The sequence below is a fragment of the Fopius arisanus genome, unplaced genomic scaffold, assembly GCF_000806365.1.
Source record: "Fopius arisanus strain USDA-PBARC FA_bdor unplaced genomic scaffold, ASM80636v1 scaffold00001, whole genome shotgun sequence".
Lineage (NCBI taxonomy): Eukaryota > Metazoa > Arthropoda > Insecta > Hymenoptera > Braconidae > Fopius > Fopius arisanus.
The window spans coordinates 830,933-848,253 of record NW_011887740.1 but is presented as its reverse complement, the minus strand read 5'-3'; the positions used below and the strand labels follow the sequence as shown (position 1 = coordinate 848,253).

The 17,321-nt window shown below is 36.1% G+C and overlaps 2 protein-coding genes across 2 annotated transcripts; both read right to left on the bottom strand.

Moving 5' to 3' along the window:
• Positions 1–1,894: 1,894 nt before the first annotated feature.
• Positions 1,895–3,457, bottom strand: LOC105266312 (uncharacterized). Its single transcript, XM_011304399.1, has one exon. It carries the CDS (start codon positions 3,346–3,348, stop codon positions 2,548–2,550), a length of 801 nt encoding a protein of 266 aa, XP_011302701.1. The 5' UTR covers positions 3,349–3,457; the 3' UTR covers positions 1,895–2,547.
• An 8,277-nt stretch (positions 3,458–11,734) lies between these two features.
• LOC105266373 (uncharacterized) lies at positions 11,735–14,619 on the bottom strand. The gene is made up of 5 exons (XM_011304529.1): positions 14,297–14,619; positions 13,373–13,681; positions 13,120–13,265; positions 12,769–12,973; positions 11,735–12,552 (listed from the first exon to the last, which is right to left on the bottom strand). Exons 1-5 carry the CDS (start codon positions 14,469–14,471, stop codon positions 12,116–12,118), a joined length of 1,272 nt encoding a protein of 423 aa, XP_011302831.1. The 5' UTR covers positions 14,472–14,619; the 3' UTR covers positions 11,735–12,115.
• Positions 14,620–17,321: the final 2,702 nt, after the last annotated feature.

Genomic DNA, 17,321 nt, shown 5'->3' with positions numbered 1-17,321 from the left:
ACTATAAAAATTCCCCCCCAACAGTTTTTTTGATTCATTAGGACAACCCCAAGGATTTCACAGTATTTCCCCCATCGTATTCCAAAATCCTATCTCGAGAGATATTACGAGGGTACAACAGAGGGGGTTAATCTTGTATTTTGCCCTCAGACTTTAACAGCACCTCGCCTTTTCTTGCCTCCACCCACTGGCTTTTGTAATCCCATACATGTGAATATCTATAATGCATAGTTCAACATCACCAATGCATTCCCCTGTTTGTCGTGGGGGTCCGGGGTTTCGGTGAAGGGTCGAAATTTCGACGAGGGGGCGGTTTATTTTTGGGGGATAACAAAGTGGTGGATCCAACTGACGATATGGGGGCATAACTCGAGTGACTCACGCCTAAACGCCATTACAAATCGCAAGATACCGAGGGTGACTATTTATTCACGGATAGACGTTTTGTCGAGGAGATAAGACACTGGCTCATTCGGTACCTATTCGTACTTGCGATTTGAGATTTGATCTTATCAGCCGACCCTCCCATCGAGAAAATCACGTATGAAATCATTTTGACAAAAACGTATCACATTCCAACAAAATTTCTCTTGAATTTATACAAATTTTTTTATCCATCTATTCACTCGTAAATAAATTATCCATGTTCGCAATTCTCTCGTTTACGTATTTTTTTTGGCATAATTCCTCATTTTCTTTCGTATTGCGGTGAGACATTCTGTACTTTTTCCAAAGCTTATTATACAGGCTTAGGAAAAATACGTGACTTATCTGGTTCATCTCATTTTTCGTGGAGTTATAGGTTTCCATGTGGAAATGTGGTCTTCATGGTTTACCTCAAATTCAATTTTGGTTCAATTTTGCGGGGTTTTCAAATGAAATGATTTTTTTCAGGACTTCAGTCTGGATTCTTGAATAACGCGCAAAAATAATTACCAATAAAATGATAAATAGTGAATAAATCATGAAAATATCAGAATGCAATGAATTATATACAGAGATACAAATCCATTTGTTTTTCTTATTTGGTAGAAGTTCCAGAGATATTGATAACAGTAGCGCAATTTTAGGGTCGTGATGGAATTTATTTGAGAGTAAAAAAAAAATGTTGAAACGTTTTTCCCAGTTGTTGTTATCCTTTTTCATTTTTAATCGGCGTAAGTGTGCGGAAGGAGACAAAGGGCATGATAATAACACAGGGAATATGCGTGTTGTATTCGGTGGAGGTTTTTAGAGAGGGTTCTCCCCTAGTGGCTTCTGAAGAATGACAATGTACAGGATATAGAAAAAAAACTGTAGCCCCGGTTTAATAAAGTTCGGCGGATGCATTGACTTTTCGACAGCGGCTTCTTTATGACGAACCATGCAAAATTGATCTTCAATATGCGACAGATGATTTTGAGAAAAAAAAACAGTAGGAAATTCGGGAAGGCATAAAGTACGAGTGTTGCATATTGATGGTGAGTGTAGATACGTTTTTTGGATGCTGCACTGGGGGAGGATCTGAGATTTATCGGGCGGGGTACTGACCTCCTGGGACAGCCGCGTTTTATTGAGTTCCTGCATTAAATGTTACTGGAATATCTCACGATAACAGCAGAATGTACTTTACAATGTATTCAACCAAAAGTTTCATACTTTTATGCTTCCAGTAGTCCAACTCTTTTTAATCCAATATACTACTATTTTACTATACAAGTGGAAAAAAGTACTTTTTCATGTGTATTGTATAAAATGTTATAATACTCGTGAAAAAATACCCTTTTTTCACTTGAATTATGAATACTAGATTACAATACGAATGCATTATGTAGTATTTGTCTTGATACTATTAAGGAAAGGAGATTTTTGGCAGATGAGAGGATTTTAAGTGGAAAATCGGAAAAATTTGCAATTTTTTCGGGATTTAATAAACATGATTTAATACACTCAATTCCATAAGACAGAAAATCAAATGAAATCAGTTGGATACAGTTTCTGGTTTCCAATATTTTACTGAAAATAGATTTAGATACAAAATTGAATATCTCCTAAATCAATGATTCGATTCACGCGCGGAAATCTCGGTGTAATCTCGGCCGTGGGAAGAACAACAATTTTTTTATTTTCATTCGCTAGGTTAAAGGTTATTAATTCATTGTATCAATTCTAAAGAAGAAAAAATTTCCCATTTTTTCAGTGCAAAAATAATAAAAAATTTATTGAATTACACCATTCTTCATTAGAGTACTTCATTAATTAATTGTAACAAAGATAAACTGTTCCAGGATCAATTCATCAATTCATGAAAATTCTAGAACTCAGTAGCACATAATTAAGGAACACTACCAGAAGTAGATTAAAAAAAAACATCCAGAGTCGCCTTTTATAATGAAATACCACACAAACTTCTCTCCCTTCAGCTGCTAAAATTCCCAATCCAGAGTAAAAAAACTCCAAACGAATTCCTCACATTCTCAAAAAAGCTGAGCGCCTTATAATAAAATATGTATAAACCCTCGCATCTCGAAAGTATTGATTCAATACATACCACCCCGAACGACCCTCTTAATCTAATCCATCGAGTTTCTTCAACCTAGACTTGGACTTCTTCTTAACTTTTCCATTGAGCGAAACCCCAGCAAGTGGATCCCGTGGTTTGATTCCCTTGGGGAAGGGCACAGGATTCTTGGCAATGTCAGCCCCGAGACAGGCTTTAGCCACCGACGTCAGTCTTCTCCTCATCGTGACGGTCCCAGAGGGTCTGATATTAACGATTTTGAAGGGTTTGTCGTCCCTCCCAGTGCCAAAAACGCAGGTGAGACAATCCGAAGTATCGTGACTAGTTGCCTGGTACTTCTCCTGACCGATTTTCATTTTAGTTTTAGCCCCGAGGTGGAGAATTTGTCCTTGCAGTTCTAGAGGCTCGACAGACTTGGGGACATCGATAATCCAGAGCTCATCGTCCGGGTCCACGTCCTCTAAAGTGTAGGTTTGACTTGTGGAATCAACCACTAGCTGCTCCATCGAGACCAATTCCTCTAGGTTGTGAGGACGATCCACCGCCTTGTGGGTGTTCTCCTCGGTGCTCCCAGGGTTCCAACCATTGGAGAACGACAAACTCCCGGTGAGCGGAGTCTCCTCATTTTTTTCAGTCTCCTTTCTCTTTAAGATACTCTTCCTGATTGTGTTCTCCTGGACAGGAGTACTCGTCGCCTTGACTGCTGTTGTGTTTATCGTTATTGACTTACGGGATCTCTTATCCTTGGGCTTTGGAGAGCTTCTTGCAGACTCCTCCATCAGCACCATCGATCTGTTCAGGGCTGTGTTTATCTGTGTCAACCTGTCCTCTGCTTCACTCATCACCATTGTTTTATTGTCCGTTTTTTTTTCTTTTTGACAGGATTTTTGGAGCACTCACATGTGTCACGAGGGTCTCAAGAGGTTACGTTTTACGCTCGTCCTCGGAGAACACCGGGTTACAGAGGGATTGCATAGAGGGCACCAGAAACTCGGTTTGAAATCTGTAGCGAACTGCTCGACTGAGAAATTTATAGTAAGATCCGACTAATAAGTGGATTTCCATTTTTTATTGTTATTGAATGTTTACTGTGATATTGCAATGAAAAAGCGAATTCTTTAGGTAAAAATTACCGCCCTTCGCGATATTTTTATCGAAAATTGTTTAATTTCGATTACAAGCGAGATTTAACTTTGACATTGTTTAAAAAAAGTATTTTTCATACAGAAGAATGTTTTTTATGCAATTGTATATTGAATTCTTTAGGTTTTTCTGGGGAATTGTTTTATATGTGATAATTAAATTAAATTATTTATTTCAAGTGCCTCATAATCCGGGAGTATTGCCCATTTCTAGGAATCAATGACAATATCTTCTTATTGTTAAAGTGTTTAGTAAATTATTTAGAAATTTTGAACCAGATTGCCATGGAAAAATATACAATCCATAGGTTTTATCACTAATCAATGAGTCACAAATTTTGGTAGAGAGAAAAATACTCGAAAAATGACGGACCTTTTACGTAAACGTGAGGCTACCTTGATCCTTAGGGAAAAGTCATGGAAGTACCGTGAAAATAGTCCTGAAGCTATCGTAAAAATTCCTGCTCACTAGGACAATTTTTACGGAACTCTGTACTTTTCCCCGAAACGCAAAATTACCCGACGATTACGGAAGAGTTCCGCAATCTTTCAAGTCTTTTTTTCTCCGTTTGTTTTTAAATTCTCGACAAGGTTTTGTGATTTTTTTGAACTGGAGACATTGAATAATAATAAAACTTCGAAACAACATATGTTTTCACTTCAAATTGATTAACAATTTTTTTAATTCGGAAATTCGTTAAAAAAACTTGAAAAAAGAGAAGATATCGGTAAGAATTCCTTGCATTATTGAAATTCATAAATAAATCGCTCATTCAAACGTAATTGGAAACAATAAGCTGTGCAATACTTCTGATAGTCTTCAATTCCTGATATTCATTGCAAGATGAGCCATCCGATACTTCAATTATCAAGAATCGGAAGGAACAGCTGAGAAGTAGGCTTAATATCGTAGTGTCCTATTACCTATTACCCCGTGCAACAGCAAAATTCGATATCCCCCATGGAATAATGGTATAGCTTGTATCAGAGTAATAACAGATTAAGGTTTAATCAGAGGAGGCTTATACAAACTATTCCCCAGAATCGAATTTTAACAATACAAACGGTTCAGCGGGGTAATTGAGCGATACTTGGGAAAATCAATTAACGTGAGAGATAATCAAATTGACGGAGCTGTGTTAATTAACTGTTACAATTTATTGGAGCGAGAGAGGACATGCAAACAATATGAGATTGCATCTGCGATTAATTGCATCGGTCTGGGGCATTCATTGGAGTAATAACCCCTGAATAATTCACATTTTTTATTCTCCTGTCATGTGTATATCAAATTTTATTTTTAAATTTGTGATAGCAAATTGAGATTTTCCATTATTTTCCATTCAAAGTCTGCATTCAAGTCTTAATTAGTCTTAGTTCCATACTCTGGACTATGAAGAAATCTCGAAAAAGCTGATCTATTTTTATTTTTTATATGTTAAACATTTTTTTCTCTCCATTGGAGAGGAGAAATTCAACATTCATGTACAATTATTCTGATAGTCATTAGCGTGGTGTCTGTCATCGCGAGATCATGTCTGTATTTTTTTTTTCTTCTCCATTATCTAATGAGTCCATCTCATTCAAGGATGTGTTATTCTCTGATGGGAATGAGCCTCAGGCTGAGCACAGCCCACCTATCACTCTCTCAGGAAAGTCGATGAGGTTTGTGCGGCGACTCTGTCTACAGCGATGTCATTACTCTTCCAGGGAACATCACATTGACAGAAAAAGGAGGAATATGGGTCGATTCTTCGCTTTGTGAACGGTTGCCTTGGATAGAGACTTCTGTTCAGAGACGGATTCAATTTCACTCGTCTTGGGATGAATATTATTCCACGTTGGTGTGTACTTTTGCTTTCTGCTCCTTTTGTCTTCCCTGTTTCCAATTACCTGGTGAACATTCTAATTAAACACTTCTGAGGGGCTGGGGGGTGGATTGAGAGTTTTGAGGGTGCTGGTTCTCTCGGATAGAGGGAAATAATCGATTATCGAAAATTTCAAATATTATTGGATAAACAACGAGAATTTTCATTTCTGAATGATTATTTTACGAGAATTCAGAAGATGAGGAATAATATATGTTTTTGCATTTTCTAATTATTTAATTACTCACAAAGTTTCATGTTTCATGATTGTGCAATAATTTTTGCGTGTCTTCTAGTTTTCTTAATTTTTTAAAAGACATTCATGACATCATGACATTTTGGGAGTTATTAAATAATAATAAAATGGAAAAAGGGTATATTTTTGCAACAACTTGTCAGAAAATTCAGAAAACCGATAATTTTGGGTAGAAGGAGGCAGAACGTCCTTAAAGCCCATAGAATCAAGGCAAGATAGGATTTAACTTCATTTACCTTCGCGAAATACAAAAAAATGTTAAAAGATGGTAAAAAGATTGTAAAAAAAATTACTGACTCGAAGTCTTTTCGATGAAAAATAAATGCTCGAAAAAAATATAATAAAGATGTAAACAATGTTAGTCATTGAAATTATCGGTTAAACGTAGTGTATTTATTCGTCGACGGGTTTATAAAAATTCAAACGCAAGATTGTTCAATCGTTGCCCCGTCGAGCGGAATAATTAGCCTGGGGGCAAACGCCAGGGTGTATATGCACAGAATGGAACGACCCGTTGATGGAATGCGTACAGAGTAAGTAGCCTGGAGCGCAACAGGCGGCGTCCGGAATTTGCATTCTGGTGGAGGGACACTTTGTCTCGACAATAATTGATTCAATTACGCCAGGGTATCCCCAAATTACGCTCGGTTTCCACTTCGTTTTGGGTCGTGACTCTGATGATCAGGTCAATCCTGGCTCGAGTGAACATACTGAGAGATAAATTTTGTAAAATGCATTAATCTATTAGTTTGCAACCAAAAATCCTGGTTTTTATCAAATTTGATTTAAAACTAGTTAAAATTTTTTTGGAGTGAGTAACTATTGGATTTGTTTAATCTTTCAATAGATTCGCGTTAATCTATTGTTTCTTAACAAATATGTTGGGAAAATAAATAAATATAAACTTGACTTAGTTATATCAAATTGAAACAGAAAAATAAATTTTACTCTATTATTATTATTTAATCAATTTTATTTTATTTTTATTTTATTTTTATCAATTTTTTGGAAATCTTGAGAAGTTAAAAAATAGTTTTATAAATTTAATGCATATTCAGGCATATTTGCACAAATACTGTTTTCAAATTACAATTCTTGCGAACAATTAAAGTTACAATTGAAGTCCGAAGTTTTAATTAGCTGCCTTAATCAAACCTATTCAACTCAATATTTTACACTAGCGATCACATGTGTGTGTGACTATTCATTAATTTAATTTATTACTTCCAAGAGTTCTTTCAAATTAACCATTTTTTTCCTCAGGGCAGACGAATGAATATCGCCAATAAAATATTATAATTGAAACCAAAAATTAACGTACGCAAAAAATAAATAATTCAATTCATGATCGCATCACAGCATTTTAATAATTCAAGAACACCTTAAGTTTCAAACCTCATTATGAAAACAGGGAATTAAATTCAATTGAATTTTTATGATTTTCAATAGTTCTCGTTGGGGTATAAAAAGTAAAGCGGGGATTTAATTGAATATTGATATTCTATGACCACCACGTGACTTGGAATCCAAAAGTTTAAATAATTACTAAATAAGCCTGTTTTTTTCTGTGCGAGGGGTAATAAATTACCGGAATTTCGATGGGTCCAGTGGTTTTTTTCTAACGGTACCTGTGGTCCAGGCGCTTTATTTCACTTTCAGTCTCATTTTCGAATTAAATATTTACCTTGCAGGCCTTTCATTATGACCAGCAGTAAATTTTCAGGTTTTGACAGGTAAATGAGGGGATGTCCCCGAAGTAATCGAAAATGACTAAGTTAGGGGCTTAATTTTCAATCATAAACAGCTCACTCACTAGTCGAGAATCAATAAAACAACTTGTTGCAAAAAATGCAATGTTTCAGGTGCAGATTAACTGTCTGAGACAATAAAGATCTGGAGTATTGAATGAATGAAAATGCGTGACTAACCGCTGGGGAATGAAGCCTTTAATCACTATTTGAGTACCGGACTAACGACAGTTTAATGGATCTCTGATTTGCTATTGGAGTGCTCTTGGGAAACCCTATAGTGTAACAGTTAATGACCGTGAAAATCCGTGTTTAATTTATCCATAAAGTTCAAGGAGGGATTTAGTCGAGGTATTCGCGTTAAATTGTTTTTTACAAATATTCTCTTAAGATTCTAAGATTGTATCCACAATGTTAATGAATTCAATTAAATTGCAAATTTTTGACGAGCATCTTCCATGAGCATGGAGCGCATTCTGTAAAAAAAAATCTCCAACAATGTGAGATAACCATTTCATTGCAAAATGTCCGAAAGCTCAGGATGATATGGCGCTCAAATGGAAGCTTTGACATTCCGTGAAAACGGAAGAGAGAGTTTCCGTGAAAAAAAGTCTAAAGCACTCGATACTCTCAAATATAAACAGGAATGGGGTATGAAAGAGAGATGACGTCTTCCATTTGTCAGCGCAAAAAGGACGATCCGGAGTCTGAGGAAAACTCACGTCAGAAAGATTTTGCACAGAGAGAAAAAGTTTCTTGATGTTGAAAAAATCATTTCGCAATTTAGAAAATAAATTCTTAGGGAGCTGCATTCCTGAATCAAATATATTTTATTATCGATGAATATCGATGAAAAATTTATTTTCCCAGAATTCTAATAACAATAATAACTACATTATTATACTCGAATTAACTATAAAATATACTTCATATAAGTATTGATTTTCGTCCATAAAGTATTAAAAATTCTGAGAGAAAAGTGAGTAGGAAAATTGATTAAGTAAATAAATAAATCAAAAAAGGTAAAAATTTTCAAAAAAAATCTGAATATTCTTTTTTTAAAAAATAACGCCAGTGTCGTCCCTAAATTCTCGTCTATGAATGACGAATAAGGGGAACAGTTAATTCTTCCGTCGAAAGATTTTGAAATATTTTTTTCTCTGAAGAATGAGGGAGAGGGAGGATCGGAAAGATGCATCAATACAAGTAACATTTGCGCCCAAGGTATGAACGAGTCGTGCGGTTGCATTGGCCTGACCGTTATTGAAGCAGAATGGACTCCACCCGCTTTATTCCATCGTTTCTTGTGGAATAAAAAAAAAATAAGAGAAAAAAGAGAGGCGAGGATATGATAGCCCTGGAGTACGAAAGGAACATTCTGGGGAAGACATGCGCACGCCTGGTTTGGGGGGGCCTGAAAGCCATCTCCTCGGTGTGACGATCCAGTGGGCACAGCGGGTGTACGCCTCGTATTCCATCTCTCTGTGCGGTCCATATCCACAGCACGTGCGTTTTTCACCTCAAGTTATTCTTCGTTACTTCCTCACAAGTCAATGCTCACACACCTATCCCATACCCATACTTTATACCAAGCAAATTTATCGTGCCAGCTGGTTAACGAGTCACAATCCCTTATTGACTCTCTGCACCTTAAATATTTCGGTTATTTTACACCTGCCCTGCCTGCCCTGCATGGGGAGCTTGTCTTCTTGCCACCAGTGAATCATGATCTTGGAGACAAATTTCTTTGAATTCTTCTTATTTTTCCTCGAAGCTACTGGAAAAAGTGCGGAGCTACTTCTGTATTTGGATTTGTATTTTTTCGCTGTGGACTTATCCATTGTTTTCGCTCGCCTTCGCAACAGGATTCCGCGGTTTGACACGCGTTGACAAAATATTACTGTCCTTTATCGCCTCGCTTATCACAGAACATCTTTGTCATATTTCGATATGATTTGAGACATTTGACGTAAAACACTTATGGTTCGGCTATCGTGATGTAAACCAAGTGGATTCGCTGTAAATGAATCTATTACCAAAGATTAATCAAAAAAATTGTAAAGGATAAAATAATGTTTCTCCTAAATGATGAAGAAGAATAACTGGATTTTTTCGAGACCACGTTTTAGTTGATATTTCAGAATTGAAGAAGGATAGCGACATTTTTGTACTTGAACTTTTTGTAGGGAAAATAAAGAGTTACAAGAAATGTCATTACGAAAAACCACGATTTTTCTTTGATTTTGAAGTATTTGTTAAAGATTTGCCTTTACGAAGTTTCACTGACAGTTTACGCCTTCGTTTAATTATGTTCACTAACTCTTGAATTTATTATAATTATTCTCGAAAGAAATAATAACGTTCCATACAATAACGGAACTCCGGGAGAATATGGGGCAAATGGCTATTTTAAGTATCACCGATCGATTTTCAAGAGGAATGGAAACTTTAATAAGCGGTGGAATGTTAAAAGAAATTAAACCCCACAACATTTATTGGAATCGATAAAAATGAGGAAAATTCAGAGAAATCCTTGACTTTCCAATGAATTTTAGGATAATTAAAAGGACGTAAAGTCCGTTGCACTAAGCAATCATCCTCCATCATATAGCATTGCAGGAATTTCATTCTCGGAACATTTGATAACGAGGGGCAACAGAAAACAACGACATCGTAAAAATAATTGCGCCTGAAATTTGGTTCCTCGCAACTCCCTAGACCGAACCACCAGCGTAAAAAATTGAAATAAAAGGGTCTTGGTCGTAATTCAGTTAAACATGGTTTTCAGGATAATGATAAAAGCTCGGTTAACAAGGATCATAACGAGAGACCGAGACGGAGATGGATAATCGGGGATTTATAATGAAACGATATTACGGGTTTATATGGATGTGATGAGCGGTGTCGCTAATTAAGTTTCGGGTGGAGCTAGAATCGGAAAATTCAAGTCGAGTTGTTGGACATTTGATGAACGTTTCGAGAGTCACTGGAATATTTTTACCTCTATGTGCAATGGCGAATCGATACTGAAATTAGTCATGAACACGTGCCGCGATATGACACGGAGTGGAGATAAAAATAATTATCACTGAGTCAATATCAAATAACAGTAAAGGATTTCAAGCGATGATAGCCTGAAGTATTTGTCAATTATCATTAATGAGAAGAGATTTATGATCTTTGGTATGTGATGTGGTGGACAGACTGTTGAGTGCATATTGTCTAGTATCCGTTTTGCTTTTTATTCGATAAAATAAGAATGGGGTCTCGAGAGGTGAATATAAAAAAAATTCAGCACAAATAAAAAATGAACTCGTGCTGTCACCGGATGCCACCGGAAATATAAATAATAATATCCATTTTTGTTGGACACGATTCTGAACCATCCGCAATGAACTTTTCAACCAATTTTTAATTAGTTTGTCGTGAGATTTTCTCATTATGTTACTGGCAAACCTGCTGAAAAAAAAATGATGAAAACACTCTGGAAAACCAGAAAGGACTGGGGGTTTTCCATTAATGTACTTTTACGTGAAACTTTCTTAATTCAATGAAAAACTTATTCCATCTCTTCATATCCGTGTGCCAGTAGATGGACCGAAGCGTTTATCAAGATTCCAAGAGGGATGGGGGTGGAGGCGAAAAGGGACACAGAGGGAAAAAGTTTTTCCAACATCTTATATAACTCGCTGAGACCCAAATGCTTCCGACTGCATATTTTTATGAAGTTCAGCACAGGCTCTGTGCATTTTTCTATTATAATTGTAGAAAAAAATAAACCGATGATAATGAGGAATTCATTCCGTTTATTTCAACATTTCTCTTTTTTTTATTAACCACTCATGGAGTATGAAACTATACACTAGTAAATAAATAACTTCTACCAATGAGATTTTAGGTCAGCATTTTGGGAGTGTATTTTTTGTAGAAATTTAATACAAAGGATTTGCTACAATTTAAATATTACATATTTATTATTTGGCATTTCTCAACTATTTCACTTTTTTTTTAATTTTCATAGAATATTCAGCAAAAGGAAAACGAATAAAAAAGTAGAGGAAAATTTGTCTTTTTAATTAGAGGCACTGTACTTTGTTTGTTATTCAAAGAAAAAATGGTAATAAAATTATTTTCACTTGCATTATGGAAATGTCAGACACTTTGTATTTTAATTAGAAAAATTTCTGTTTTGTAAAAATTTTATATGATAGAGTGTCGAAATATAAAAATGGAGATAGATTACAGTGAAAAACCATACTCTCTTAAAAAGACTGAATACTGATTTGTCATGCGATTTTTTAATTATTTCAAGTCGTTTATAATTTCCACTTCAATTCCAATCGCTAAATATTAAACAAAAAAAAAATAAATAAAAATCGTTTTATCGAAAAAAAATACACGAATAGATGAAATTAGATGATAAACTTATTTTTTCTTCTATTTCGAAAATATCGTACATTTTTTCGTTCATTCGAAAAAATTTCCTATATCATAGAATAATCCCTGAAATTGAAACAGAAAAAAGTGAAGACAGAAAGGGATTATTTCCTTATATAAGAATTTCGTATGAAGGTGTGTCAGTATATAAAAAGAAAAACTGATTACGATGAGAACTCGTAGTCCGCCAGTTGAGAAGAGACTGGATTCTGGAAGGCCGGTGTTTCGGAGATGTAACCGTAAGGACTTCCATGCGTTGAAGGTGCAACATCGACCATAGAGGAGGAAGGAACTGAGCTGCCTGTGTCATCTGTGGATCTTATTGAAGTTATGATGGGCTTGGTGTCGTGCTCCACTGGCTTTGCCATGTACTGTTGATAACTGGGGATTGTGGAAGGTCCTGGGGCAAGATCTTGAGGAGGCTCTGCATGAGTCGATGTCGTTGGCAATTCCAATTTCACTTGCACGTCGCCCCAGGTGTCGACTGGATTGTTCATCATCTTGAGTCTCTGTGCTTTCTTACGGTTTGAACATACTTTGTTCACGTGCCTCACGAAATCCTTCGTGGGGAGAATCCACCCCAGTCGCATGTTTACCAAATCTACAAATATTTTCATTCATTTTTTTCCTACACTCGGATTTTGTAAGATAGAAATTGCAAGTTTTCAACTCAATTCTTATCTCAATGCATTATCGCATATTTATTTATTAAGTATAAATAAACCAGAAGAACTAATTATTTTGGAAAATTGTACTATGACACAAGGTGTAATTATTTTTATGAGCCATTAATTTTACAGACATGACATGAACGCACCGTAAATCGTACGGAAGACAGCTGGATCGATGCCTTGGGCACCTCTGCTACCCTTTGCGGACAAGTGTGCTAATTGTTTACCGTAAATTTCTACGAGTATATCAGTGGTTAATTTTTTCCAGTCCATTCGATCCTGACACCGATGAAATATTGCAGCTATTGTCATTGGAGGTAGAAATCCCTCAAGATTAGACTGGAGGTTCACCTATTTTCGGGAGAATTCAAATATTAAGGATCAGCACGTGCACAGCAGTCTGCGCATATCAATCTCGGATGGTTAAGAACTTAAGCGAAGAGCAGGAATAGTTCCCATGAAATATTTTCAAGGGAATGGGCAGTTTCATTTATTACCGATTCTGGCTCGATGATGGATATTGGATCTGGCTCGGGCTCCTCAATAATTGTTTCCTGTTTTCGAGAAACCTTCTGCTGCTTTTTGTACACTTTCTCCATCAATGGGAGCAGCTTTTGAATGAATTTTATACTGTCGGCTGTCACTAAAAAATTATGACCGTCAGGGAACGTTGCAAATGCCTTCTGTTCTTGGGGTAATTTTTCTAGTTTTTTTCTTTCAGTATTAGGGGGTAATGAGGGGTGAAAATACCGGTGGAAAGAAGAGATTTCACTGCTTTCAAGTCATCGTCACTGTCATCTCCAGGCTCATTAGCTGATTCCTCCGAGCTTGATTCACTGCTCGATGAATCATCAGAGTCACTGCTTTCATCCATGTGTTTCGATTTCCTATGTTTTCCTGATTTTTTTCTCTTCCTCTTAGATTCTTTCAGTTTCAACAGCTTTTTCGCTAGGGACTCGGACTTTTTTATTGTTCCTTTTGCTAATTTGTTCGTGGACATTTGTACTATTACTCCTGTCTCGGGGTCGACTGTTATATTTTGCAACTCTGTTTTATTTTCTGTAATTATGGGGAATTGACGATTTGAAAAAATTGATTTTATTGCTAATTTCATTAATAAAAGTACAATAATTAAAAAGCAAACTTATAAAAAATGTTCTCAATGTGAGATGTAAGCAAAATATAACTTTTTTTTTATCAAAAAAATTGAATAAATTGTTAAACAACAATAAAATATGAAAAATAATATTTTTACAGTACTTGACGTTCAAATAAATCTCTTCAAATGAAAAATAATATATCGATAAAATAGTTTGATAGAAATCGAAGCCATCAACATTTTTTTGGACTGGTTACGGGTATTAATACCCTATGTTTATGCGCGCGTAAATTTCGCGATTTAAAATTCAAAAGAGTCGATGCCCGCGCGTTCGCATTAAAGTAGAACACCCATTGGCTGTAGAATCGCGAGTTCACATCTGTCCCAACTCAAGGCCTGGGTATTCCCTCCTACCAGTTTTCCCCTTCTCACCAGTGACTGGCATCAAACCAGTTTTCAAACCTTTGGAAATCAGCTGATCCCGACAGTGCTGCCATTGAAATACAAAAAGCATTCGACCGATTCGTTCAACGGTCTTGGTGTTTCATTCACCCAAAAAATATAACTCAACTTACGCTCAATTTTCACTATCTTGGCAAGACGCATCTCCGAGACACCAGACAGCAAATGACGACACTTGAGATTCACAATGGCATTCTCCCGGCGATACTTCTCGGGAATCATCTGGCACTTGAGGATTTCCGTGCGCTTCGACTGGATCCAGTGCACCAGGGCGAATCCTTTTCCCATTTCTTTATGATTCTGGGTGACTTTGGGGATTTTTTTTATTGTTCTGGAGAGATTTGGGTATGAATTTTATGCAATGATGGCGCTACCAGGGAAATGGCGTGGCAAGTTCGCGCGAACAAGGCCGAATAGGTTTCAAGTAGGACAAAGACTGGAACACTGTGTGCGCCGTAAAACCTGCGTCGCAGCTGCCAGTCATCCCCACCCGGCTATCGACCAGTCTTGATACACTAGGGTTTCAGCAGGCTGCCTTTTGCACTCCCAAAAAATTCCTCTACAAATTCCACCTAATGGTTTTCACATCCTAATTTCGACCAATCAGAGTTGCCAGATGGATAAAATAGTAATGTACGCTACAAGGGCTGAAAAGTATTTTGGCACCGTGAGAAGATGATTTTATGAGAATTCGCGTTGAAAGCGCGCATTGTGACCAAATATGTTGCGAAAATGATTTTCAGAGCGTGTGGTATATGTGACTTTATGTTACCAGGCTCAACTAACTGAGTATTTTTATTGCCCTAGGGAGGTAAGTAAAAACGAAGGCGATCAGCGGCCACTTACCTCTCTAGGGCAATAAAAATACGAGGTTAAGGCGAGCCGAGTGACATAAACGCTCTTTTGAATTTATACGGGAGGTAAAATGGACCCCCTAAGCAGAAACTCGTTCCTCAACGATTTTTACCACTCAAATCACTAGTCCGTAACGTCAAAAACATCCACCGAAATATATTTCTCATTATTTATTGTATTTATTATATAATCATTACTGAAGAAAAAAACCTATAAAATGGAAGATGAGTCCATTTAACGCACACGGTCCATCTTACCCACACACAATCAATCAAATGAAGTCGATAATGCGTAAAGTTGATATTTTTCAAACGACCCAGTTGATATTTCGTTCGGGCCTTGTCATGATTACCTGCTTAGAATATATATAAATATATATAAATATGTGAAAGAGGCGTCTAGCAACACTAGGACAACTTCACGTCAGTTTTATTTTTGAGATTCTCCTGGTTACAGGTGAATTAGCATAGTGGTAATTTCGGAGTGGCTCATCAATTGTTTTCCATGATTTTGACAGATTTACGGGCAAGGTGCTGCTGGTAATAAAACCAAGTACATTTTTTTCTATATAATGTCATTACTCTATTTTTATTCTAACTTCAAAAATAAAAAATCGTAAACTCAAGTGAAAAATTACTACACATTCAATGTAAATATCGTGAAAATGTGGTACCGGTTCTTGAAACATTTCTTTGTATATATACTTTCCTTTGTATATATATACTCCCATGTGGTTTTATGATTCCATATGAATTTTTAATAAACGTCATCACGACCACAGACTTTTTTACACCGTGGGAATGATTAATCTCGATATTCATCAAATAAACGGGCTATCGAACCTGGTAAATATGCTTTCGCCAATTTTATACCGGGCTCACTGGTAGTAATATTGTAAAAATGTTTCTGCCTACCCATTATTCAATAATAAATATATTCCGCAGGCCGTCAAAGAGATTTCGAACTATTCGTGGTGGTTTATTCCGTTCCATTAATTTCCGATGAGATAACATCGTGTTCCATTTTTTTTTCGTATAAAATTGGTGAGTAGAATCTCATAGATTTTTTATTTCAATGTTTATTTATTCATTTAGAGTCACATACATGGCGTATTTTTTTATCTCGAGACTCTTAAGATTTGTATTTTTCACAGGAGAGATGTTATATTTTTCTCTGGATATTTTTCATTCGATAAAAATAATTCAAGTCAGAGATCTCTGATAAGGTTAATAAAATCAAAAAAGTAGAGATTCCGAATCATTTGTCACGGTTTATTCGATTCCATTAATTTCTCATGTGATAAAATCGTGTTTCATTTTTTTTCTATTAAATTGTTGCGTAAAACATGGATTTTTCATTTCAATTTTTATTTATTTATTTAGAGTGGTGTGAATAACGACTTTTTTAATCTAAAGAATTTAGAATATTTACTATATGATGGCATATTTTTTTCTCTCCTTTTCATATTTTCTATTCATTAAAGACGATTCGAATTATTAATGATTTATTTAGCTTAACGATTCCACCGTTAAGTATTTTATTGATTGATATTGATCATTTGAAGGAGAAAATAAAATTTTCCGTGATTCTACCGTGGAAATAAAGTGGAATGGAGGGTAAAATTTTTAAGAATGAAGAAAAATGAACTGAAAAATGATATTAAATTTTGAGGATTCTTGCGATATCGTAAAGTAGTCTGTGATATATGAGGGCGATTACGATTCCTGGATCGTCATTTACTTTAACAAATTCAAGCTGAATCGCAGGCGATTCTCCCAGGAATTACACGGAAGTGGGACGGTTCTTGAATTTCAAGAGATCACATTTAATTCACCAACGGCCACTTCGGTATTCAGCGTAGAGTCTCAAGACTCTTCACGATCAATTTCCAATAGCTCTCCGCTATCTCTCCCTGGTACATATGCAAGCACAAGCCCGGATATCTTTTTCCCCGAGTTTCCAGCGATATTTACTCTGAAAATTCCACCCCCTGCCCCACGTGAATTAATTATGCCGCAAGGAAGATTGCCCGACGAATCGGATTTTCCACGTTTCTGCACTACATCCAGGGGCATGTCTGCGATTGATTTCTCTCCATCCGCTGATTACTTCCCTCCACTGTTACGAAGCGGGAAAACTTTGCAAAATCAATTTTAATTATTGTTCCATTGAATTTCAAATTCTTCCACGAATATTCATTCCCAATTTCGGGATAATTGAAACAATTTTGTTGAGATTCGATGGTTATTTATTCACCACTCGATATGAACAAATTACATAAGT